The sequence below is a fragment of the Poromitra crassiceps genome, assembly GCF_964638095.1.
Source record: "Poromitra crassiceps genome assembly, chromosome: 1".
In the NCBI taxonomy this organism is placed as follows: Eukaryota; Metazoa; Chordata; class Actinopteri; order Beryciformes; family Melamphaidae; genus Poromitra; species Poromitra crassiceps.
Genome location: NC_139623.1, coordinates 28,875,247 through 28,898,249, shown reverse-complemented (window position 1 = coordinate 28,898,249; position 23,003 = coordinate 28,875,247). Strand labels below are relative to the sequence as shown.

General features: G+C 42.2%; 1 protein-coding gene across 1 annotated transcript in view; it reads left to right on the top strand.

Annotated features, from left to right (window-relative positions):
* The first annotated feature begins 7,073 nt into the window (after positions 1-7,073).
* The window catches only part of pafah1b2 (platelet-activating factor acetylhydrolase 1b, catalytic subunit 2), a 53,602-nt gene continuing 37,672 nt past the window's right edge, over positions 7,074-23,003 (top strand). Inside the window, exons 1-3 of the mRNA XM_083641200.1 lie at positions 7,074-7,208; positions 7,544-7,625; positions 22,679-22,768. Coding sequence (XP_083497326.1) covers positions 7,545-7,625; positions 22,679-22,768 — 171 coding nt within the window. The 5' untranslated portion in view covers positions 7,074-7,208; position 7,544. The remainder of the gene's footprint in view (positions 7,209-7,543; positions 7,626-22,678; positions 22,769-23,003) is intronic.

The following is a 23,003-nucleotide window of genomic DNA, read 5'->3' as shown; positions in this document are numbered from 1 at the left end:
ATTAGAAGAAATTGGTTCTGAATGCATAGATAGTTATCTGTTAAAATGTTATTAAGTTGTGATATTACACTGTATAGTAAGAATAGGTGAACTACATCACCTGTGGGAGGCAGCAGTAAGCCAGAGATGCATTGGACCTGCTGTATTTCTCACCAAAGAGAGAATGAAGAGGGGAAGTCTGTAACACTACACACAGATAGATAGATAGATAGATAGATAGATGGATGGATGGATGGATGGATGGATAGATAGATAGATAGATAGATAGATAGATAGATAGATAGATAGATAGATAGATAGATAGATAGATAGATAGATAGATAGATAGATAGATAGATAGATAAAATAGTACTAGAGTAAATTCTGGCATTACAGCAGCAGTAACATCAATGACAGCAACACAATATAACTTACCGGTATATCAAAAACACACACAGAGGTAGGCTAGGAGTTGGTGAGAACTTGGGGGGGTGGACAATACATAGGCTACATTTACACAACTAATACAGTGCTCTTGCACAGTGGCTCAGTGGTTAGCACTGTTGCCTCACATAGAATGTCCTGGGTTCGAACGCCGGTCTGTCCCAGGTCCTTTCTGTGTGGAGTTTGCATGTTCTCCCCGTGTTTGTGTGGGTTTTCTCTGGGTGCTCCGGTTTCCTCCCACCGTCGAAGACATGTACGTTAGGGTTAATACTCCTGTCAGTGTCCCTGACCAAGGCAATGGCGAAAGAACTGGAGTTGGTCCCCGTGCGCTGCACTGTGGCTGCCCACTGCTCCTAGTTCTAGAAAGGTTCCTAGTAGAGGATGGGTCAAATGCAGAGGATGAATTTCCCCATGTGGATAAATAAAGTATAACTTAACTTAACTTTCCAGAACTGTGGACTAGAGCATATTATATTATACTAGGCATCTCACACGCTACGTGTGCTTGATTCCTACCCTGCAGCTCGCCGAGCTGGCCCTGCAGCTCACATACACAGCTCGGCTGCTGCGCGACCTCACCCCCAGCTCGGCTGCTGCGTGGCCTCGCCTGACCTATTGGCGCACGTGTGTGTGCCCCTTAAGTTTACATCGGTGCCTATGACATCATCAGTGATGTCATAAGATGATTATGCTCTTATGACATCACTGATGACATCATCAGTCTTATTACATCACTGAAGACATCATGAGTGATGTCACAATGCCTCCTATGACATCATCAGTGAGACAGAAATGGAAACAAACAAACAGAGATTGCCCTAAGCCCCTTTTATATATAATAATATAGCTAGATAGATAGATAGATAGATAGATAGAGATAGATAGATAGATAGATAGATAGATAGATAGATAGATAGATAGATAGATAGATAGATAGATAGATAGATAGATAGATAGATAGATAGATAATACTATTACTATGACTATACATTGTAATAAGTACAAAATGTGCAAAGTGGACAAAAGTGTACAACAATGTGCATTAGCAATGTGGGATTAATAGTGTCATTATACAGTAGGAGGGGAGGGGCGGAGAGGCCAAATTGGACACACATAACCCAAGGCACCTATGGAGAAACAACAAACCCAAAACACCTCGCCCTCCCTGCCGGACGAGCTGAATGCGTTCTACGAGGTTTGACCCCTCCGCCAAATCCCCCAACATCCGCCCCCCCCCCCCTCCCCCATAGTCGAGCGCCACTGAGTTGTGTTGGAAGTCCGAGGTGTATAGGGTGAAGAGGAAAGGTGAGAATAGAGTCCCCTGTGGTGCTCCTGTGCTACTGACCACCCGGTCGGACACGCATCCCCAAACTGTGGTCTGTCCGTCAGGTAGTCAATAATAATAATAATAATTGTGGAGGCGTCCACCTGCATCCTTTGGAGCTTCTCAAATCAGCAGTGCAGGCTGGATGGTGTTAAAGGCACTGGAGACTTCATCACTGCTGTGTTGAAGTGAGAGTGGGCTCGCTGAAGCAGGTAGATGATGGCGTCATCGACTCCAACCTTGAGGCAGTAAAGCGAACTGCAGTGGGTCCAGGAAGATCACCTGGTCTGAGATGTGCCAACATCAGTCTCTCCAGGGCTGTCATGATGTGCGATGTTAAGGCAACCGGTCTATAGTCATTTAGGGCAGATGGAGAAGGCTTCTTAGGAACCGGAACAAGGCAAGATGTCTTCCACAGCACCGGAACCTTCTCCTGGCTCAGGCTGAGGTTGAAGAGGTGCTGTAGAACCCTACATAGCATGTGTGTGTGTGTGTGGGGAGGGGGGGGCATATTTAATTAAAGTCAATATGCAATCCTCTGTGAATGTCCTCTATCATCACTCAAATCATTTTGTCAGTTAGCAAAAGGACCTTGTGGTTTGAGGCAAACCTGATTTCAGCGCAATCTCCTGAGAACTATCAATCAAACAATTTTATATTTATATTGCGCCAAATCATAACAAGATGATTCCCAATCAGCGTCCCAAGATGCTTTACAAATAGAGCAGGTAGAAGACCAGGCTCTTTATTTTAGACCCAACAATTGAAACAATTCTCACATGCACTGGCGATTATACTGCGAGGTCATGTGGCAATTGAAAAATTGCCCAACAAGTGCAGCACTTGGCGACGGTGGCAAGGAAAAGACCATTTTAACTCATGATGCTATTCTTCACTTCCCAGACAGGTGAGTGGTGGAAGAGAGAGACAAGGTGGAGAGTGTTCACAGACCAAAGCAAGTGGGGTAAGGAGTGTTAAACAATATTTGACTGATGTGAGGTTCTGTGTAGACTCAGCTTGAATAAGGTGCCAGTGATCAATATGATGTTGTATTTTTTACATCATCCAGTTGTCACAATAATACATATTTTTTCTCATTGTATAACCACACATTCCCAACCCTTTATGATGATTATTTCAATAAAGCATACAAATAACAATAAAGCAAATATAGGACATACACATTTGACTCAAATGTCTAATTCATATGCAGCACATTACATTACATCACATTCTGTCTCTGGAAGGAAAAGAGAGCAGAGAAAATGCAAAAAAAAAGAATGACTAAAACACTGAAAGGAGACAGGACATTTGAATAGTGTCAGCTCAGCAACTTCTGGAAGCAGTTTCTGCATAAAACTGTTTGTAAGGCATTTAAAGTTGTTTTGACTTACTAATGCCTCTGATTCTGATTATGGCCTTCCACACACAGACACATAACAAACATCAGTGGCTGCAGAATGAAATGATTGTGAACTCAGACTCAGAATGTAGCTGTGCATGTTATAAAACAAATGTGCCTCAGGCGTAAATCAGCTTTAGAGGCAGCTGCAACACAAAGTTGTTAAATTGAGCCTACTGTGTGACAGAGGGACTCCAAATCAGCTTCACAGGCAATAAAAAGGAAGCAGGCTGGCATGATGCAAAACTGTCTGCCACTGAATCATAATTATGAAACAAGCATCATATTATCAGCTTATTCCACTTCATGTTGTGTCACTGAAGAGGCTGCTTACAACGATGCAAGTTGTTCATGTTCAAGAGGAAATTTGTTGTCACAGAGGTCAACTAAATAACATCCCCACATCCACATGCACTTCGCACCTCATGACATACACATAAATACATACACATAGCTACAGTACATAAGACAGGCTGGCTGAGCTCATTCTGACTGGCTGACAGGCCCTCAGTGTCCAGATGCAGGAGCCAGGTCAGGTGAAGTGGTTTGGGCACCTTTGCAGGTGTACCAGGAGTACCGCAGGGATGACATATTTTTGTAGGCTTACCCAGAAGTCCCTGCACTTCCTGGTTCCTACGTGTAAAAGTCAATGTGATTTTTGTATGCAAATTTCATTTTCGCACCGGCTTCGGTAACAATGTCTTATCTATCACTGGTGGGAAAATCTGGAACAGTATCCCAGTTGCAATAAGGGAATGCCCCACTTATCCAACCTTCAAAATAAACCTCAAGGAATGGCTCAAAATAAATCAACACTGCAACCATAATACCATCGCTAATCAGCCCTCGTATGTCTCTACCCATGCACTATATTTTGTAGTTTCGCACTTTTTTTCAGAGTTCAAAATATCTCAACACTGACCTACTTTTCGCTGACCTTTCATGAGCGCAACCAATCAGAGGAGGAAAAGAAGATAGCCGGTGCTCGCGCTGTTGCTGCTCGCCTCTTGTCCTGCAGATTTGCGCTCCGCTCTACCTCGCGTTGAGAAAAGTGCAGAATGCTTATCATGTGAAGGCGCCTTTAATGTTCACAAATGAGGACCACTTTTATGACTTTTGAGGTGTTTTCTGAAAATTGCCTAAAATAACGCATTTACAAGAAAATCTCATTTGTGAAGATTATCTAAAACACAAAGTTTGCTGTTTCATAAACTTTTGTTAACCACAGACCCCTACCCTGGGGTACGGTGGTGCAGTGGTAAGCGCTGTCGCCTCACAGCTCGAAGGTTTGATTCTCACCTGGGACGCTGTGGGCACTGGAGTTGTGACCCCCCCATATCTTCAGTGCCTACTGCCCAGGTGGGCTATCTCGTCGAAAGGGCCTTTCTGTGTGGAGTTTGCATGTTCTCCCCGTACCCCCCAGGGGGTTCCTCCGTACATAACCCCCCACTAAAAACATGCAGAAGATCGTCATCCGACCAGTGACGACAACATCTGAAGTTGGTCCAATGATGGTCCAATGAAGGTCCCCGGGCGCTGGAAAGAAATAGCGACCACTGCTCCTGGCCTGCCCCCTGGAGGAAAGGACAAGCCTGGATGGGTAAAATGCAGAGGACATATTTCACCGGCCACCGTCAGCATGAGTGTGTGTAGTGGCCACATGCATGTATGTGTTGTAGTGTGTTCGTGTGACAATAAAGACGGGCTGCCGGCTGAAATCGTGACCTTAGTCGATCATTTAACCAAAATCCCCATAAAAAATCCCACTGACTTTTACAGTAGGCTACTAACATCCAGGTCTTCCAGACTCATTCCTGCGGTACCCTATAGGAAGACCCAGGTCAGGCTGGAGGGACCACATCTCCTTACTGACCGGAGAGCACCATGGATCCACAGGAGGAGGAACCATGGAGGATCCCAAGTTTTTTGTTGTTTGATATTTGATATTTTCACGGTGACAAGGACAAGGATGGCATGGCATGGTGGCTCAGTTAGCACTTTTGCCTCACAGAAAGGTCCCGGGTTCTAACCCCCGGTCCATCCCAGGTCCTTTCTAGGAGTTTGCACGTTCTGCCCGTGTTTGTGTGGGTTTCCGCCCGGTGCTCCTTTTCCTCCCAATGTCAGAGGCATGTAGCTTATGCGTTAATCCTGTCAGTGCCCCTGACCAAGGCACTGGCAAAAGAACTGGAGTTGGTCCCTGGGCGTTGTACTGCGGCTGCCCACTGTTCTGAGGTTATAGGTCAGGGGTGGGCAACTATTTTTCATGGGGGGCCACATGAGAAACCCAGATTGTTGCCGGGGGGCGAACAAATATTGTCATGCCGTAACCCATGGATGGGCAACTTTGATGATAGTGAGGGCCACAAAAAAACATCCTCCCTACCAGATTTTGCTGAGGGCCGAATGGCGCCAGCGCGAAAAATGTGGGGCATTTGAAGCCAGGTTTAGAGGAATAACTCATTTTAAATTAACAGTTGTGATGTCATTATTCAGTCTTAACCACCAATATGTGATCGTTTTCTCACTCACTCCTATGTCACCACCTGCTCTTCCTGCAGGGCTTGAAATTAACTTTTTTGACCACCTGCCAATATGGCTGCTAGATTTTAAAGTTACCAGCCAATTAGAATTTCCACTAGCCGAAATGTTTTTCTTGAAATAAACCAGAATATGAGTGGGTTAATTTAAGCATAAGTATCAGTAAGTGGCCCGGGATTCTCAAAGCCTGTGTTGAGGGTCACACGAACAAAAATGCACTCTTGAAGCTAAATAAATCCAAAACCAACGAGTTTTAGATATTTTTTATTGTTTTAGATATTCCATGAAATGTTATAACAGAAGTGGAGTATTGCCAGAATGACATGAACATTTGGACACTTATTCAGCGGGTATCTTGCACAGAGATTAATAAAGTATACAAAAAATACATAGTCTTTCACCTCACTACAAGTCTTTCACATAATTTATTTCCACACAAAATGACTACAGGATTTAGTTTCTAGTTTTTCTTTTTCTTTCACTGCATAACAACATAAAGGTAATATTGATCATTATTATAATAGGTTAAAAAATCCTTTAATACGAGGGATCAGCCGAGCAGCATTTTGATGAAACAAACCGCATCACTGGGTGGCAACGGCAACGGCAATGGAGCCTGAGCTTTGGGAGGCTTGAGTGTCTGACTCTAGCCGGCTGACCCTGTTTACATTTAAAAAACTGCGACAGTTCACACAACTTTAACACGACATGCATAGCCTATAGGCTATTATACATCAAACTCTGGAGCTAATTATGCTCTCGCTCAGAATGTCAAAATATAAGCGATGTGATGTATAGTTTTTGAGATATTAACGTCTGTTTCTTTCTGGGTGGCAAGTGACGTCACGCTGATTCGTCCTATTGGGTACGTGCGTGCGTGTGTGTGTGTGGGGAGGGAGGGGGGTAGATAAATCGTAATTCCTGTCTTTCCCATAGGACTTGAATGCAGCACTTGATCTGACCATGATGCCTTGCGAATAGCAGATACTCTATTTGAGAAGATGGCTCACGACCTCGACTGCTTACCGTTGCAAAGATGGCGGTGATGCTGTGAAAGCAGGCAACGACTTTCTTCAAAATTACTGCACGACACTCGCTAAAACTAGCCAATAGAGTAGACAAGAAGTCATTTATTTGGGAAAACACTAACAGGGTGCATCTGTTTCAAAGTTATCATTTTCTCAACCATTATTTATTCTTTCCATGATGACCCACGTCCCATGATTCATTGCGACTTGACTGCAGTCAGTGTGCCTTCAAGCTCCAACGGCGTTACTGCTACCAGATAGGAGCTCTCACCGTTAATAGACTCTTTGTACTTTGCTATCTTGACACACCTTTTGTTGTCTCGTTTGCTCTCTCGGTGCGGGCCGCGGCGCGAGCCACCAGCTAGCTCGAGCTAACGTTAGCTGACGAGCATCCCTCGCACTGACAAACTGACCGCACACGAGTGCGACCGCCGGGGGCAAAGGAGTGACTCAAGCCCGGGGAGCCTGGAAGTAACGGTCAGCAGCCTGCCAGGTAGTTACCTGCAAACTACGAACTAAATAATTAACGGCAGGAGTTTTAATATCAACGACGGGCGTGTCGCTGTGCGTGTGTGGGAGACGGAGCTCTGCAGCTCTTTGGTCTGCACTGATTAGCCAACAAGCACATGCATGAAAGCGAAAGTACATCCTTGTTAGGTCAGTCAGTCTGGTGGTGATCATGAAATGTTAATCTGCTGCATAGATGCTTTTTCCATGTTGGTATGACACCATACCATCAATAACACCATGGCCATCCCTTTGCTGCTCTGTGAGAATGTGCTTGAATGTGTGTTGATATGAATAAGCAGTGATAAATCCTTGTTGTAGGATGAGTGGTGACGACATGAACCCAGCTGCAGTGGCACAGCCAGTGGAAGATGCACAAGGTGATGGGCGGTGGATATCACAGGTATGTAGATTTGAGTAGTTTTTGGGAAACAGGCACTCACTCAACCCTCTATCTATCTATACTATAATGACAATAGCGTATGTCTGTCTCTCTGTCTGCGTATCTCGAGAACCGTTGGTCGGATCGACTTGAAACACGGGGAGTGCGCTGATGGCGACCTGACGGAGTGCAGTGCCCTGTCTCCGTGTGATTCGGACGTGAAACACGTTCGATATTAATACATTTGTGTTCAATCAAGCGTGTGCTCCTTCAAGCCCTGGCTGATCTGGGCTAAGTGAGGAGAGTAAACACTGCTGTGAGTACAGTCGTTGAGAGAGTGAATGGTGCTGGTGCTGTAAGTAGTAGGGATGGGCATCGAATTTTTAATTTTCGAATAATCGTTATTATCAAGGTCGACTTTTATTATTGAAAGTCAAAATTCGAATAATTTTTTTTTTTTTTTTTTTTGGTAAGTGAAATGTTGCATTGTCTCCCCTGATTCTAAGTATAGTCGAATCGCTTGGTTTGAGCAAGTAAAACAATTTTTATAAGCATTTTAAGCAAGGTTTATGGAAAAATGAATGGCGGATGAAATCCCATGAAGAGGGAGAGGGGGTGACTTTGGCACCCCTTTGGCACTCAGACCTGAGCCTACTAAATATTTACTCATGATTGTCAAAACTGTTTTTTATTTTCGAAAATGTCAATGTCATGTAACATGTTCTTTACTTCAGTGGTGCAATGCTTGTTTGAGCTAAAAATCCACAGCAGAAGCTTTTTCTATTAATTAATAAAGCCTGAAGGTCCTTACACATCGGGAGCGATGCGAATATATGGCACGAAATTGCGATGCGAGTTTTGACCCACCTGTCAATCACAGCCACAGATGTGTACACGTCGGAAGCGAATTTCTGAAAAATCGACCGTGGTTCGAAAAAATAAACACCGCAAAAACGCTCAGCGAAACTTCGCCGTTGGTATGCACGGTTGCATTGACTGATATAGGTTCGGAAAATATTATTGACGTGCGAATTAATTGCACGAAAAATACGTGCTCGGTGTGTAAGGACCTTTAGACTTAGAATCAGGGGAGACAATGCAACATTTCACTCACATTTTTTTTTTTTTTACATTTTTTTTTTTTTTTTCGAATTTCGATTAAAAGTCGACTTTGGCCAGCGAATTTGGAATAGTGTTTCTGCTAGAAATGCCCATCCCTAGTAAGTAGGGTCGTTCAGAGTGATTGGTCGAGAATGAGGGGGTAAAGTAAACACTGGAGGGAGGGCAGCATGAAAGCAGCAGAGAATACTATAGGAGAACATGTATTTGTAAGCTGAATAAGCAGCAAAATATTCAAGTTTGTCATGAATACAACCAAGGGGAAATAATCAGTAGAGCTCAGTGATCTTAGTTAAGTGAGATTTTTTACGTGGCTATAATGGTAGGCTATAATGAGTCACGCATTCAGAAATAATATCCTCTAGGGCCACGCCACTTCCGGGAACCCCCATCCTGTGTAAGTAGGGTTCCCAGAGTAAAACCTGGCCATTTCCACCACTGCTTATGGATGAGCATCATCTGCTGCATGCCATCGAGAAGCGTTGGTCGGATCGACTTCAAACTTTGGGAGTGAGCCCTTTGTGCAGTGCAGTGCCCTATTTTCGTGCAATTGGGCATAGCGCCACCTATGCCCTACGGGCAAAACAAATAGCGCTTTATCTTGATAAGTTGATAACCATTCATCTGATCGACTTCAAACTTCAAACTCAGGGAGTGCGCTTAGGGGGACTCAACAGAGTGCAGGGAGCTGAATTCCGTCCAATCTGGCATAGCGCCACCTACTGGCAACACAAAAAGCAGTTTATCTCGATAGCCATTCATCTGATCGACTTCAAACTTGGGGAGTGCGCTGCTGGGAACCTGACATAGAACAGTGACGAATGTTGTGCAATTCGGCACAGCGCCACCTACCAGCAACACAAAAAGTGGTTTATCTTGAGAACCGTTCATCCGATTGACTTCAAACTTGGGGAGTGTGCTCCTGGGAACTCGAAGAAGTGTATGTAGTGCTGGAGAGTGTGCTGCTGGCAAGCTGACATAGAGAGCCCCAGGGATGACGTATTTTTGTAGGCTGAATGCGGAAGTCCCGAACTTCCTGGTTCTTCACTGTTTCTGTCTATGGGATTTTTGAATGGGTTTTTGGCGCGATGCTTCAAATAATGTCTGTGGGCAACGCAAGTTTAATCGAACGCGAACCAAGGTTCAGCGGGATAATCTTCACACATGAGGACCACTTTCATGAGTTTTGAAGCGTAACTGCGAGCCCTAGAGGTAAAAAGCTCGTGCTAAGCTAATCCAGAACTACACACAGTGTCGCATAGGTGTCCACGCATTGATTGCGAGAGAAAGAATTTCCGCGTTCACTCGTGATGACGTATAATATCCGCGTCGACATTGTAGTCTCATTTAGCCGTTTGCTAGCTAGCCACCCTTTTAACGGCACATAAAAGCTTCAAAACTCATAAAAGTGGTCTTCATGTGTGAAGATGATGTTACTAAACACTGGTTCGCGTTTGATTAAACCAGCGTTGCCCAGAGAGATTATTAGAAGCATCGCGCCAAAAACCCATTCAAAACTCCCATAGGCGAAAACTGTGAAGAACCAGCGCTGTTAGCATCGATGATTTCCGGACTCGTTCCTGGGGCTCTCTATAGAGCAGTGCCGAATGTTGTGCAATTCTGCACAACGCCACCTATTGGCAACGCAAAAAGTGGCTTATCTTGAGAACCGTTCATCCGATTGACTTCAAACTTGGGGAGTGTGCTCCTGGGAACTTTCTTGCAAATCTTGCAATTTCCCACGCCATCTACTGGCAACACAAAATGCAGTTTATCTCAAGAAACATTTGTCTGATTGACTTCAAACTTGGGGAGTGCGCTGCTTGGACCCCGATGGAGTGCGGTGCCGCATTTCATGCAATATGGACTTATTCCAGGACACTACCTCCGCCTGTGGGAAGTACTCAACAGCCTCAGCCGTTCTGCTCCCCATCCAGGGCGCCTCCCAGCCGACAGATCCCACTTCTGACACCAATGTAATGGTACAGGCGAGCCTGGTATCGAACCCGGGTCTGTCATTTACAAGTGCAACACGTTAGCCATCAGACCAAGGGACAATCATTGGTCAAGGACCAACGTGCTCACTTTATACATTGAGACCGGATCGCTACAATATTAACTTTGTTTAATTAGAATTCATTTGACCAGGGCGTCCGGGTAGTGTAGCGGTAGATTCCCTCCCTACCAAAACGTGGGTTGCAGGTTCGCGCCCCCGTGCTACCTCCGGCTTGGTCAGGCGTCCATATAGGCACGATTGGCTGTGTCTGCGGGTGGGAAGACGGAATGGGGGTATGTGTCCTGGTTGCTGCACTAGCGCCTCCTCTGGTCGGTCGGGGTGGAAGGGAACTGGCGGGAATAGCGTGATCCTCCCACATGATACGTCCTGCCGGTGAAGCTCCATGCTGTCAGAAGAAAAGAAATGGCTGGCAACTGCACATGTGGAAGCGTCTGTGTCTACAGCTCTCCCCAGATCGGCAGAGGGTGTTGGGCAATTGGCCAAAGTACATTTGGGGAGAAAATGGGTAAAAAATAAAATAATTCATTTGACCATCTAAAAATGGTCAAATGAAAGAGTTTGCTTTTGTGATAGAATGTAAGGTTTTTGTAGGTTTTCTTACTCCATGATGTAGATTTACTAGGGATGCACGATATGGATTTTTTCAGCCGATACGATAACCGATAAATATACTGTATGCTTCTCCTGGCCGATAACTGATACGATAAACCGATAATTATTTCACATTTTTGTATTAATTTTTTTTTCTTAACCTGTATGTCACTGCACCCTGACGAAGGCACTTTCGCCAAAACATGTTGGTGTAACCCATTAAAACACAGCAGAGGAGATTTTGAGTGTGCAACTTATTTTCTTTATGTTACTTTGAATTTTCATTAGTCTGCACCTCTTCAAATGTTTTGGGTGTGCTCCACTCTACAGTATATACTTTGATTAACCTGTATTTTATGCACACCTGGGGTAAAAAAAGAAAGAAAGAAAGGGCAGATGTAGTGAGCAAAGATGGATTTAATATTCCATAGCTCTGACCTAACTGACATCACTATTGTGAACACAAAACAAAGAACACTTCTGATATAATATATGATTGTTTTAGTAAAGTGTATCACTCAATACAATACTCAATACAAAAAATAAATAAAGGCTTTTATAGAACAGAAAGCCTATAGCTGCTTAGTCTGCAGCTAAAACATAAAATACATAGTAATTTAGACTCTTATTGTCATGTTACTGGCAACTAAATGGGCTGTCTGAATTTTGCATTCAGGCCAGTGCTATTGAAGTGAATGGGGCAGGCATGGAAAGCCTCACTATAAGCAATATGTTTCGTTTGTTTTTACTCCCTCCAGATTAAAGAAAAGACACTACTAGGGGTGTCACAATATATCGTCCCACGAAATTTCGCGATAGTAAAACGTCACGATATGTATCGTTGAGATGAAATCTCATATCGTGAAAAAAAAAAAAAAAAAAAAAAAAAAAAATTTTTTTTTTTTTTTTCAAAAGTAGACAAAGAAACGTCTTTGTTTGTTGAAGTTCAATGTGTGGAAAGTAGTTCAGTTGAACAAGTCTCTGAAGAGACACATGAGAAGTTATACAGGAGAGAAACCATTCAATTGAGTTTCTGGCAAAACTGTTTACTTGACAGGAAAAACTGAAGATGCATAAAAAATAGACTAAGAAAAGTCTTGTTGTTTGAGTTTGAAGAAAAACTGAAGATGCATAATGAGAATTTATACTGCTGAGAAACCTTTTAGTTCAAAGTAAATCTAAGTGACGGTGTAACTCATTCTATTTCAAGATAAGCCTTATCTCCAATCTCATGTTTTTTCTAGTTGTTATTGTAATAACAATTTCCCACAACAGCATGTTTTGTATTTGTGCATTTCAAATAAAATACTACTTTTCCAGTCATATATTGTCATTATTCAAGTTTAAAAAAATATTGTTAAAATCGTATCGTATCGTATCGTTATCGTGAACCCAGTATCGTGATACGTATCGTATCGTGAACTGAGTGTATCGTGACACCCCTAGACACTACAGTATGTGATGACTGGTGTTTTTAATGTAAATATGTGCATTTGTTTCCCTTATTATTGGTCTCCATCAGTGTTGGGGGTAACGCGTTAAAAAGTAACGCGTTACTGTAATCAGATTACATTTGTCAGTAACGAGTAGTGTAAGGCATGTAAATGTGTGCATTTGTTTTCCTTATTATTGGTCTCCATCAGTGTTGGGGGTAACGCATTACAAAATAACGCGCTACAAAGTCAGATTACAAAGTCAGATAATCAGATTACATTTGTCAGTAACGAGTAGTGTAAGGCATTACTCTTCCTAAATCCAGTAATCACATTACAGTTACTAATCAAACACTTAAAGGATGGCTTTTCCGTGGTGAATATGAAGATCTATTAAATGTAACGCACCTATGGAGTTGGAGTCCGTTGACATTTTTTGAATTGATGGTTGCTAGCCAGAGAAATCAAAGAAAATGCACTTGGTGGGGTGGGGAGGGGAGGGGCGGGTGCGAAGGGGCAGAAATACTCCACTTCCCACAATGCACTTGGCTCGTGGCCTTCTAATAAGTCCACGCCCAGCCTGCAGGCAGGCCCTTCCACTATGAAGAAGACATCAAACTCCAGTAGGTGGCGGTAATGCACAAAAAGTTGTTTGCCAACCGCCATAAAACAATAGAAGAAGAAGAAGCAGGCAGGCCCGCGTGATTTCTAACCCCACATAGGATAAGCAATAACCACGCCCTGTGGCGCCAGGATTGGCCAGGAGCATTGAAGCTTGGGACTAAAGCACCTGGGGTTTTTCATCTTTTAAAATAAAGATGTTAAAAAACTATTGCTTGTTACATTTTCAGTGCTGTACCTTTTCTCTGGGTAAGAATTGAGCTTGAAATTAACGATATGATACATTATATTATATGAGCTATGAACACAACACGGTTTATATTATTGCATGTTTTTGTAGATTGTGTACATTGTGTAGATTACAATTATTATGCTTATTATTATTATTACTATGCTAAGGAAGGTAGGTGACCATAATTCATTTCAATGTCCGCTCTCGAAATCGCTGTCCGTTCTCAAGAGCAGTTTGTTTATGAAATCGCTGGGCTGCGTGCCCTCCAGTGTTGCTCCTGGCCAATCCCGGCGCCACAGGGCGTGGTTATTGCTTATCCTATGTGGGGTTAGAAATCACGCGGCAGGCCCTGCAGGGGCGCTGGCTAAAACATTATTCACGCAATCTTGCTATTACTCAACTTTACTTTGTTCATCAAACGATAATGGCAAGGGTTAAATGTGTAGTTAGCGCGTGCATGGCGAAGAAGAGGAGAGAAGCAGAGGAAACGGGCAAAGCGCTTATTTCGCATTTTCCCCCAAAAGATTGAGCGCTACGGCTAGCCTAATGCTAGGTAGCTAGCATTAGCATAGGGCTCCATTAGCTGGGACCTGCGAGTTTGCAGTAGCCTAGTCATTTCAAAGAGGACTATCAACATTCTTTTCTAGCCACGGAGACAGCTCAGAGTCGGAAAAGACTGAGGGAAGACTGGTTGCAATAAAAATCTACAGCTCTATGTCGATAGCTGCAATGTACATATTTTATCCATTTTGATTTCGTTTTAAAATGCTTGATTTTACCTGTCTTGTTTTCAAGGTTATGGATATACTTGAATTTTAACAAACTCGAAAAGGTTGATTTGCAAGATAATCTGGTGTAACCCTTACAAATAGGCTATATTTCTGGCTAAATTCTCTGTATGTGACTACGTAGGATTTGCAGGGGTGCAAATAGTCCCCTTTAGGTGACCGTCACCTTTTTCATCCCAAAATGTGAGGATTTCTGAGTGGTTTTATGAATGTCCTTACCTTTTCACTAGCCAGCATCCCCTCCCTACTAGGGCTGGGTTCAAAAAATCGATTCTCCGATTTTTAATCGATTTTTATTTTAATCCTCGATTATCGATTCATATGTCCAGAGATCGATTTTTTTTTTATTATTATTATTATTATTATTATTTTTTTTTTAATAAACAGGCTAAAATATTATGCTGTGTGTGGTAGTTGAAACATAGTTTCAAGTTGACGTTTATTTATGTTTGTAGTTGAAACAAAAACAAATGGCTACATGAATGGAAATGTCTGATCATTAATATCTACTTTTAGAAATTATATAGGCTGAAATCAAATCACTGTGCATAATTGTGAAAGTGTCTTTATTGACAGATGAAAAGGCTGTTATTTACCCTTTATCACCACCTGGTGAGTAAATATATGTGTAACTAAAACCATTAAAATTGACAACAGGTCTGCAACTTTTTTCCCCCGTGTATCTACTTGACTGGTTGGGAACCCCTGTGTTACATAACTGGACATGTAATTCAGGGTACAGATCAAAAAACATTTTGAAACATATTGAAATCGATCGAATCGGAATCGAATCGAAATTTATCGATTCGCAACCTTGTGAATCGGAATCGAATCGATTCTTGAAATTTGAACCAATACCCAGCTCTACTCCCTACCTATGTTCACTTTCCAGGACTTGCATATTTCATGTTCATGTCCCCAGAATTTCAATTTGTGTATTATAGTTATATATTTATATTTTTTTTTACATCACTTACCACAGCAAGTCAAGGATTTGAAATCATTCAAATATGTTTTATGTGAATTCAATCCATAAGTAACACAATGACAGAATGTGGCTATTTTGGTCATGGGTTTCATACACTTTCTGTAATAAAACATCTAAAGCAGAAATCTTATCAGATGTGGTGCTCTGGGACATATTATCAAATGAGGGTCAGTGGTCTAATTTGGCACAGTTTAGGGGTCCTTGACATGAAAAGTTTGAGAACCATATACTGTCTTAGAAAATGCAGTAGGATTTCTATGACAAACTGATCTGTGATTTCTACTGGCATAAATTAAGACATTTTATAGGTTGGTGTGAAAATCAACAGCTCTGCATCCCATGTGTTTATACTTTGTTTTTACAACAGTAAAAAGTTCACGTTTCTTTGGTTAACACAGTAGTATTGATGCAGGTGCAGAAATAATAGATGCCAGCAATAACTGCTCAAAGACCTCAAAGAATCTACTGCATCTAATGTAAATATCAACCTATTCGCTAGAGCTTTTACAACCCCATACCGGCATGACTGATTAAAGTGGCAAATAACCAAAGCAACATATATTTTTAATTTTAATACAGGTTCTGACAATATATAAACACTATGCAAAATATAATAATAAGATGTAGCCTACAGAAAATGAAAAATGTATGTTTAGCTAATTCTAAGATTTCGAAAATGTTCTCTATGCCATGGATTGTTTGCTGGAAGCCACGGTATTGTTTATCAGGTGAAGGGTACATGGATCGCCTGCACAACACGCTGGCAAAACAATACGACGATGCCTCCCTCTCTCGCACTGTAGTCCCCACTGGAGGAAATGTCGATAGGCTATCAGGACATCACGACACTGTCAGCAAAAAAACTAAAACAAACAAAGAAAAAACAGTATTAGAACGGCAAGACTATTTTCAGTGTAACGTTTGACTTACATACAAATGTTCAGCTAAATATTATTATGCAAAAAACGATTGGTTATCATCATAATCTACTGCTAGCTATCAGGACTAACTTTACACAGACACCAAAACAGTATAGTAACGTATTATTACACGTATCGTTGTATCGCTATGAAAAACATAATCACATAATTATTTAATTTATTCCCAGATGCCACTATAAGACCAAAACAGTAGGGGTGGGGGGAAAAATCGATTCACCTAAGTATCGCGATTTTTAATGTCACGATTTTTAGGATCGATCTTTTATTCCAGAATCGATAATCGCAATTTTTTTTTTTTTTTTTTTTTTTTTTTTTTTTGTGTGTGTGCTTGCAGTCAGGCCACTCACTGAACAGCAGGCCAGGCGCCGCCTACTGGTTTACTAGTGGTTTTATTACTTTATTAGTTAGTCTGAAGTAATAATTACACTTCAGGGTTAAAGTGGGTGCATCTCATTGTAAAATTGGACTTCAAACGGCCCAAATCTGGCTTCAAACGGCCCAAATTTCACGCGCGTTGGCCCATATCGGCCTGGCCTGCTTGGTATCTAATGCCCGGCCTGAATTATGATCCCAGTCCGCCCCTGTTTTTAACTATATCGCCCAGCCCTACTCATGATATATAATATACAGTCTCTATTGTATGATTCAACTTTTCCCATGTTCTAATCTAGTGTAAAAAAGCAAACAAACTGAAAAAATAAAATAAAAAAATAAACAAAAATCGCAATAAATCGTAATATCGAATCGCAATAATCGTAGAATCGCAATACTTAAGAATCGCAATATAAATCGAATCGGCACCCAAGAATCGTGATAGTATCGAATCGGGAGATAAGTGAATCGCCACAGCCCTACAAAACAGTATAGTAATGTATTACACATTCTGCTATTACAGTACTCACTCGATGCTGCTGGTCTTTGCTGTCTCTTCTAGTTTATTTTCCGTCTCCTCACAAAAGTTTCTAAACCCCAATGATCCATGGTCCAAAACATTACACATCCCTTTTGTTCCTCAGCATATTCAGCGACTTCTTCAAGAAGAAATTGGCCTCTCGCTGTAGCAGAGCGATCCATTGGAGCACAATTGCGGCAGCCGCACAATGCAGAATTTGTCCCCGGGACGGGCTAGCCTGGGTAAACCCATCCCCCACGTGACCTGCTCTCAGACCTGTTCTCAGTCACTATGGTCTGGTCCCCCGTCTGTGCTAAACGTTTTCCTGCGGTTGTTGGGCCCCCCCCGATAGACCGCTCCATTACGCAACCTTCATCCAACCAGCTTTGTGCACAGAGCACATGCGCAGTGCAGCAGATGGCGTCATCGCTCTGCGACCTTTGTTGTTAGCAAGCGAGCTAACACTTTTCATTTCAGTACTGCTAGCACGCAAATGGTTACAACCAGCTACAACCAACCAAGCCCCCCTCCGCCCGAAATGTAAACAGACTCAGAGCTGGCCTACGGATCGATGTGTGATTTCCAGGTAAGAATATGTTATTCACAGGTATATGCCACACTATATATTATCTCAGAAACTAGCGTAATTGTGTTTGGTAAGAAAGACATTCGATAAATGAATGACTTTTCCTCATCGGCTGTGTGGGGGTTAGCGAGGTAACGTTAGCTAGCTAGATTACGGGAGCATTTAACGATCTAATGAATTCTAGAAAAACATGTCAGAAGCTAGCTAACGTTAGCCACGTGTAACATACAGTAACTGCTACGTTTTATATTATTAGAGCTTCCAAGAAGAGAGAACATCGCCTCTGCCAATGACTCCTGTGACGGTGGTCAGGGAATGAAAGAGGAACAGGACAACTGTCTACACGGACCCAAACCTCGATCCCTGCTGCAGATGGCCGCAGATCTGGAGAGATATTTGTGGCTGTGAAGAACAGTCATCATCTATACAGTGATATGATCTAGTTTTCAGGGACACGCTGTCTTATCTGCATAAATCATATTGAATAGTACCAGACAAAACAAATCAAATCAAGCTCATGCAGGGTGTCGGGCAGGTAGCAGTGCATCGCGCACCCCTCTGGAGCTCTCAGAGCTCCAGGCTGCCTCCGGGGCTTGACTCTGCTACAGCCCGGAAATGATCGTGGACTTAATGTTAATCAAAAACGGCCACACTCATAACGGTAAGGTGTGTTTGACCTAGCTAGAAATAACGTTAATGCACTCGCATTTCAGCGTGGTTACAGATGTAGCTGACGCTAGCTAGCTACAGTAGATTTTTGGAGGCTATAGCGTTAACGTGAATGTCATGAAATAGTGAGCGTAGTCTTATACTGTATATTATACATAATCCAGATCATATTCCAGATGCAACCTAGCTAGATGTTAAGCTCCACACTGCTGTATGAGTACAATCAAATCTATCAAGCCTTGATATCATATTCCAACGTGAATTCAGCTGAGGGGTTCGCTCCAGAACGAGACTGTTGCATTCAATATTTGTACACGATACTGTGCAGTAGTTAGTGCAGGCTAGTTAATTGTTGGAAGTAAGGTTTTTGAATTGTAAAAGGCTCACAGCACATGTTGTTTCTGACTTGGATTGATTAATCAAAATGTTCAAAATCTTTACTACTGTAGGCTACTGTCCATTAATAATTACATCAGGTGACAAGCTGAAATGTCAATTCTTATAGCAAATCTAGGTAAATTTCAGACTTTAACGTAGTGTCTTGTCTGAAGTGAATACAAGTGACCTATATTTTTCAATCCTGTCTTTGAATAAAAGTTGTACATTGTGTTATACTTGAAAACCATGTCTTTGCTCCCTTTGTGTTCACAATTACAACAAATCTGGTGATCTGCAGATGATGTAAACTTTTGTAATAAATGTTATCTCTTGTACTTCAACCTCTGTCTAGTCAATTATAGGACAAGATACACTTAGCCTACTGTAACACAGTCTTGGGTTTTGTCTTCATTGCCTAGAATTATTATTATTATTAAAACGATTATGAATTATATTCGCTAAACATTATCTTAACAGACTTAACAGCTTAGGCTTCATTCTGTGATGCGTTTGTTATGGTTTGTTGTTGTTCACTTCCTCCCAGCATGCATTGTGCTACTGTATTTCGCTACTAAATAGCAACCAAATGAGCCGAAATAGATATGAAGGTAGATCTCAATTTTGTGTAATGGTAACACAACCTGCAATTGTATAACATTTCAATATTGGACCAAATAAAACATCAAATGAAAACACCACCCTATGTGAAACATATATGTAATCCTGGGTCTATATATACCCCTCGTCGATTTAACGTGATTTAGGTAAGTGACAGCGTAACGCGCTTCTACGCTTCTACCGGCATCTCCTACTGTGATGTCCGCTCCAATAAATTGGCTCTACTTCACATTTTAGTTTTACAATAAAAAACACATTTATGCAATGACTTTACATAATGTAGGCTATATTTATGTGCATCATCCTACCTGCAGCAGGAGAGAGAAAACTTTATAATAGCCTATTACTGTATAGCCTGGATGACGTTAGCTAATGCTACCCAGCCTTACATTGGTATATGCTGTATTTAGCTTGTGGTATTATGTAGGCTACAATAATATTGTATAGCTGGCTAGACAGAGGAGTTTATCTGGAATCAGTGTGACAAGATCCCTGCTGCTAGCTTGTCTGCCTTTCTGTGTCAGAGTATCTAGCTACATTATCTGCATTACATGCTACACCATGCAAATATATTTCGATATAATTCAAACAATTAGCCCACTGTACTACTGGACTGTGTATTGCTGTGAATAAGTTAGATTTGATTGTGTAAAGTGTTACATGTTATATTTTTAACTGAGCTTTGCAGAATTACCTCAACACAATTGTGTTGTGTATCAGCTTTAAATATCCAATATATACAGCATTAAACAAACGACCAGCAGCATTCAAATGTGCAAAAACGTTATATTTATTGAAATGTGGTGATCTCATGTCACATTACATAATGTTATGCCCAAATGGTCTACTGCCCAGAAGCGTCACTTTACATGTTTGGTAGGGAATTATTTTAATTATGTTAAACCAGCGTTTATCTTCCATAATGCATTAAATCATAATCACGATGCTATGAAGACATTAGCTGATCACCACAGAGCAGCACAGACAAGTTTATCAGATAATTTCGCCATAAAATGTGTCCAGGTGATCAGCTCTGAAGCCCTGGCTTGTATGGTCCGCTAAAATCCGATTTCGATAACGCTAGGTGTTATTTTGATCAACAGACCTCAACCTCAACAGCTGTTTTCACTTGAATTTCCTCACGTAGTTGCATAGCCATATAGCTAGCCAGCTAGTAGCTAGCTCGGGAGCTATGCTTTAGAGAGGCCAAATGCTAACGGCTAGGTAGTGCTAAGCCGCTGCAGCTGTTACACGTCATTGACAAAGACGCACTCTCTGATTGGCCGATCACGGCAGGACTGATGTTGGCAGTCATGCCGTCACTCATTGGCTGCGGGTCTGCGGGAGTCTTTCAACCGCCGCGGAAATCGTTGTGAATGGCCCGGAGTCTAGACGCTAGTGACTGGGAACTGAGAGAGCAGGTCACGTGGGGGCTGGGTTTACCTAGGCTAGGGACGGGCAGCCTCGGGGCCGGGCTGTGGTTCGTCTCCGGCGGCCTGCTCAACTGCCTCTCCTTCCATACGGCGCAATTCCTCTGCACTGTAGTCTGGCTCATATGGCGTTAAGTAGCCCTGAATGTCAGAGTTTATTAGCACACTTTCAAAATCGTCTTCATCCATATCAAACTCTTCAATTTCATCAGAGATATTTCCTTCAGCCATGGTTGAGCTATGGTGAGCTAAGTTAGCTTGCAAGCTATGCGGGGCAGAAAAGATGGCTGACTGAGTGTTTTGATTTCAGAGCTGTGGAGGTGCGTGGAGGCCCCCTAGAGTGCACACACACAAAAGAGTTGTAGTTTTAAGGTATAGCTCTTCTGAGTGTGTGGTACACCGCTCTGACGCAGTCGTGACGTAAAACGCGTCAGAGCGGTGTACTAAAAATGTGAATGATAAGGGAGAACAGACAAGAGGGTTGAGTGAGGGGCGGTAAAGGCTGCCCATTTAATCATACTACTGACATTGTAATGATACATATCTGGTTGAAAATCAGTAAAGCCGTCCTTTAAGTCGTTACTTGCGTTACATAAGTTATTACATTTTCAGCAGGATCGGGTTTGAATCTGCAGGATTATGGTCGGAGAAAGCATCAAACGGGCTTTCCTGCATTCGATTGCGCAACACAACAGCTGATTTGTAAAGAGACATCTTCCTACCCTCTCCAGCAGCCACTCTGCAACAGAGGGAGACTGGCATTCCAGTGATTAGACCTAGCTGCTCAGCAACAGAGGGAGACCGGAATTTCAGCGATTAGACCTAGCCGCTCCAGCAGCTCCTGCTAGACCAGCTTACAGCTAGCCACCTTCCAGTGGTTAGCCATCAACATCCCTGTTGGCCTCTTGTCCACCTGTTTAATTTGATTAACCACCACCACTCGCTCCTTTGCCGACCAGCAAGGATGGCGCGTCCGACAGTTTCTTTTATTGTTTTATCCTTCTCTTTCTTTTATGTCTAACTCCGGAGGGACACACAGATCGCCTCACATCAGACACATTATACACAGAATAGTCTGTTACAATACAAACTGTCAGTTATTTGTTAACAAGTATGTGGAAAGTATATGAAAAGGACAAATTGCTAGAATATCACAATAAAATGCTGATGTCAGGCGAGGAGTCATATTTTGCCAGAGAAGAAGACATGATTATATTTAGGCAAAAGCTGTCGGTCTGTCTGACTGCCTGATGTTTATTTAGCCATTTATAAAAAAAAAATCTTTATTTAGTCAGTGTTAATTTCTATATTCCATTGACGATGTTAAATATTTCTTTAATACATATATTTGTTTAAGAAAGCAGCCTTCTGAGTAGGCTATCCCTGCATAGTCAGATCGGTGCAAAATCCACTTAGAAAAGGTCTATATTCTCATTCCAGAAAAAAAAAACATATCGGCCGCCATATCGGTTATTGGTGATCTTCCCCCCTCTAAAATTGGTTATCGTTATCGGTCACAAAAATCCATATCCGTATCTATATCCGGGCTTTAGTTAGTACTCCTCTGTGTGTGTGAGGAAACTGGCAATTCTAACTTCCACGGGACTTTGTCTGGCTTGAAAGGCTAACAAGCATCTTCCCACAGTGCAAAGATTTAAGAAACTCAAACCAGAAAAGGGTTGTTAACTCAGCCTCAAATGCCTAACTTTTGGACCCAGTGGAAGTAGATCATTGAAGTATATTGATTTTGTGATGGCATGTGTTTTCGCAGCACACAAGATTTGTGCAAGAGTGTAAGGATGCAGAACCGGACGTGCTTTTTGTGGGAGACTCTATGGTGCAGCTAATGCAGCAGTATGAGGTAAGGAGACATTTTCCTTTCTACACTTTGTCATTTGATGTCGTGTGTGTGTTAGTTTCAGTGCATGTGTAATTTTCACAAAGTTCAACTTCAGCAATATGGGATCACCATCAAAATTTGAGAATTATCCCAAGATGCTGCAGAAAGGAGAGACACATGGCTTATGCTGGCTTATGTCTGAAGTCTTCCATTATGAAACATTCTTCCAGATGGACGGCATCATTTGCAGGATACT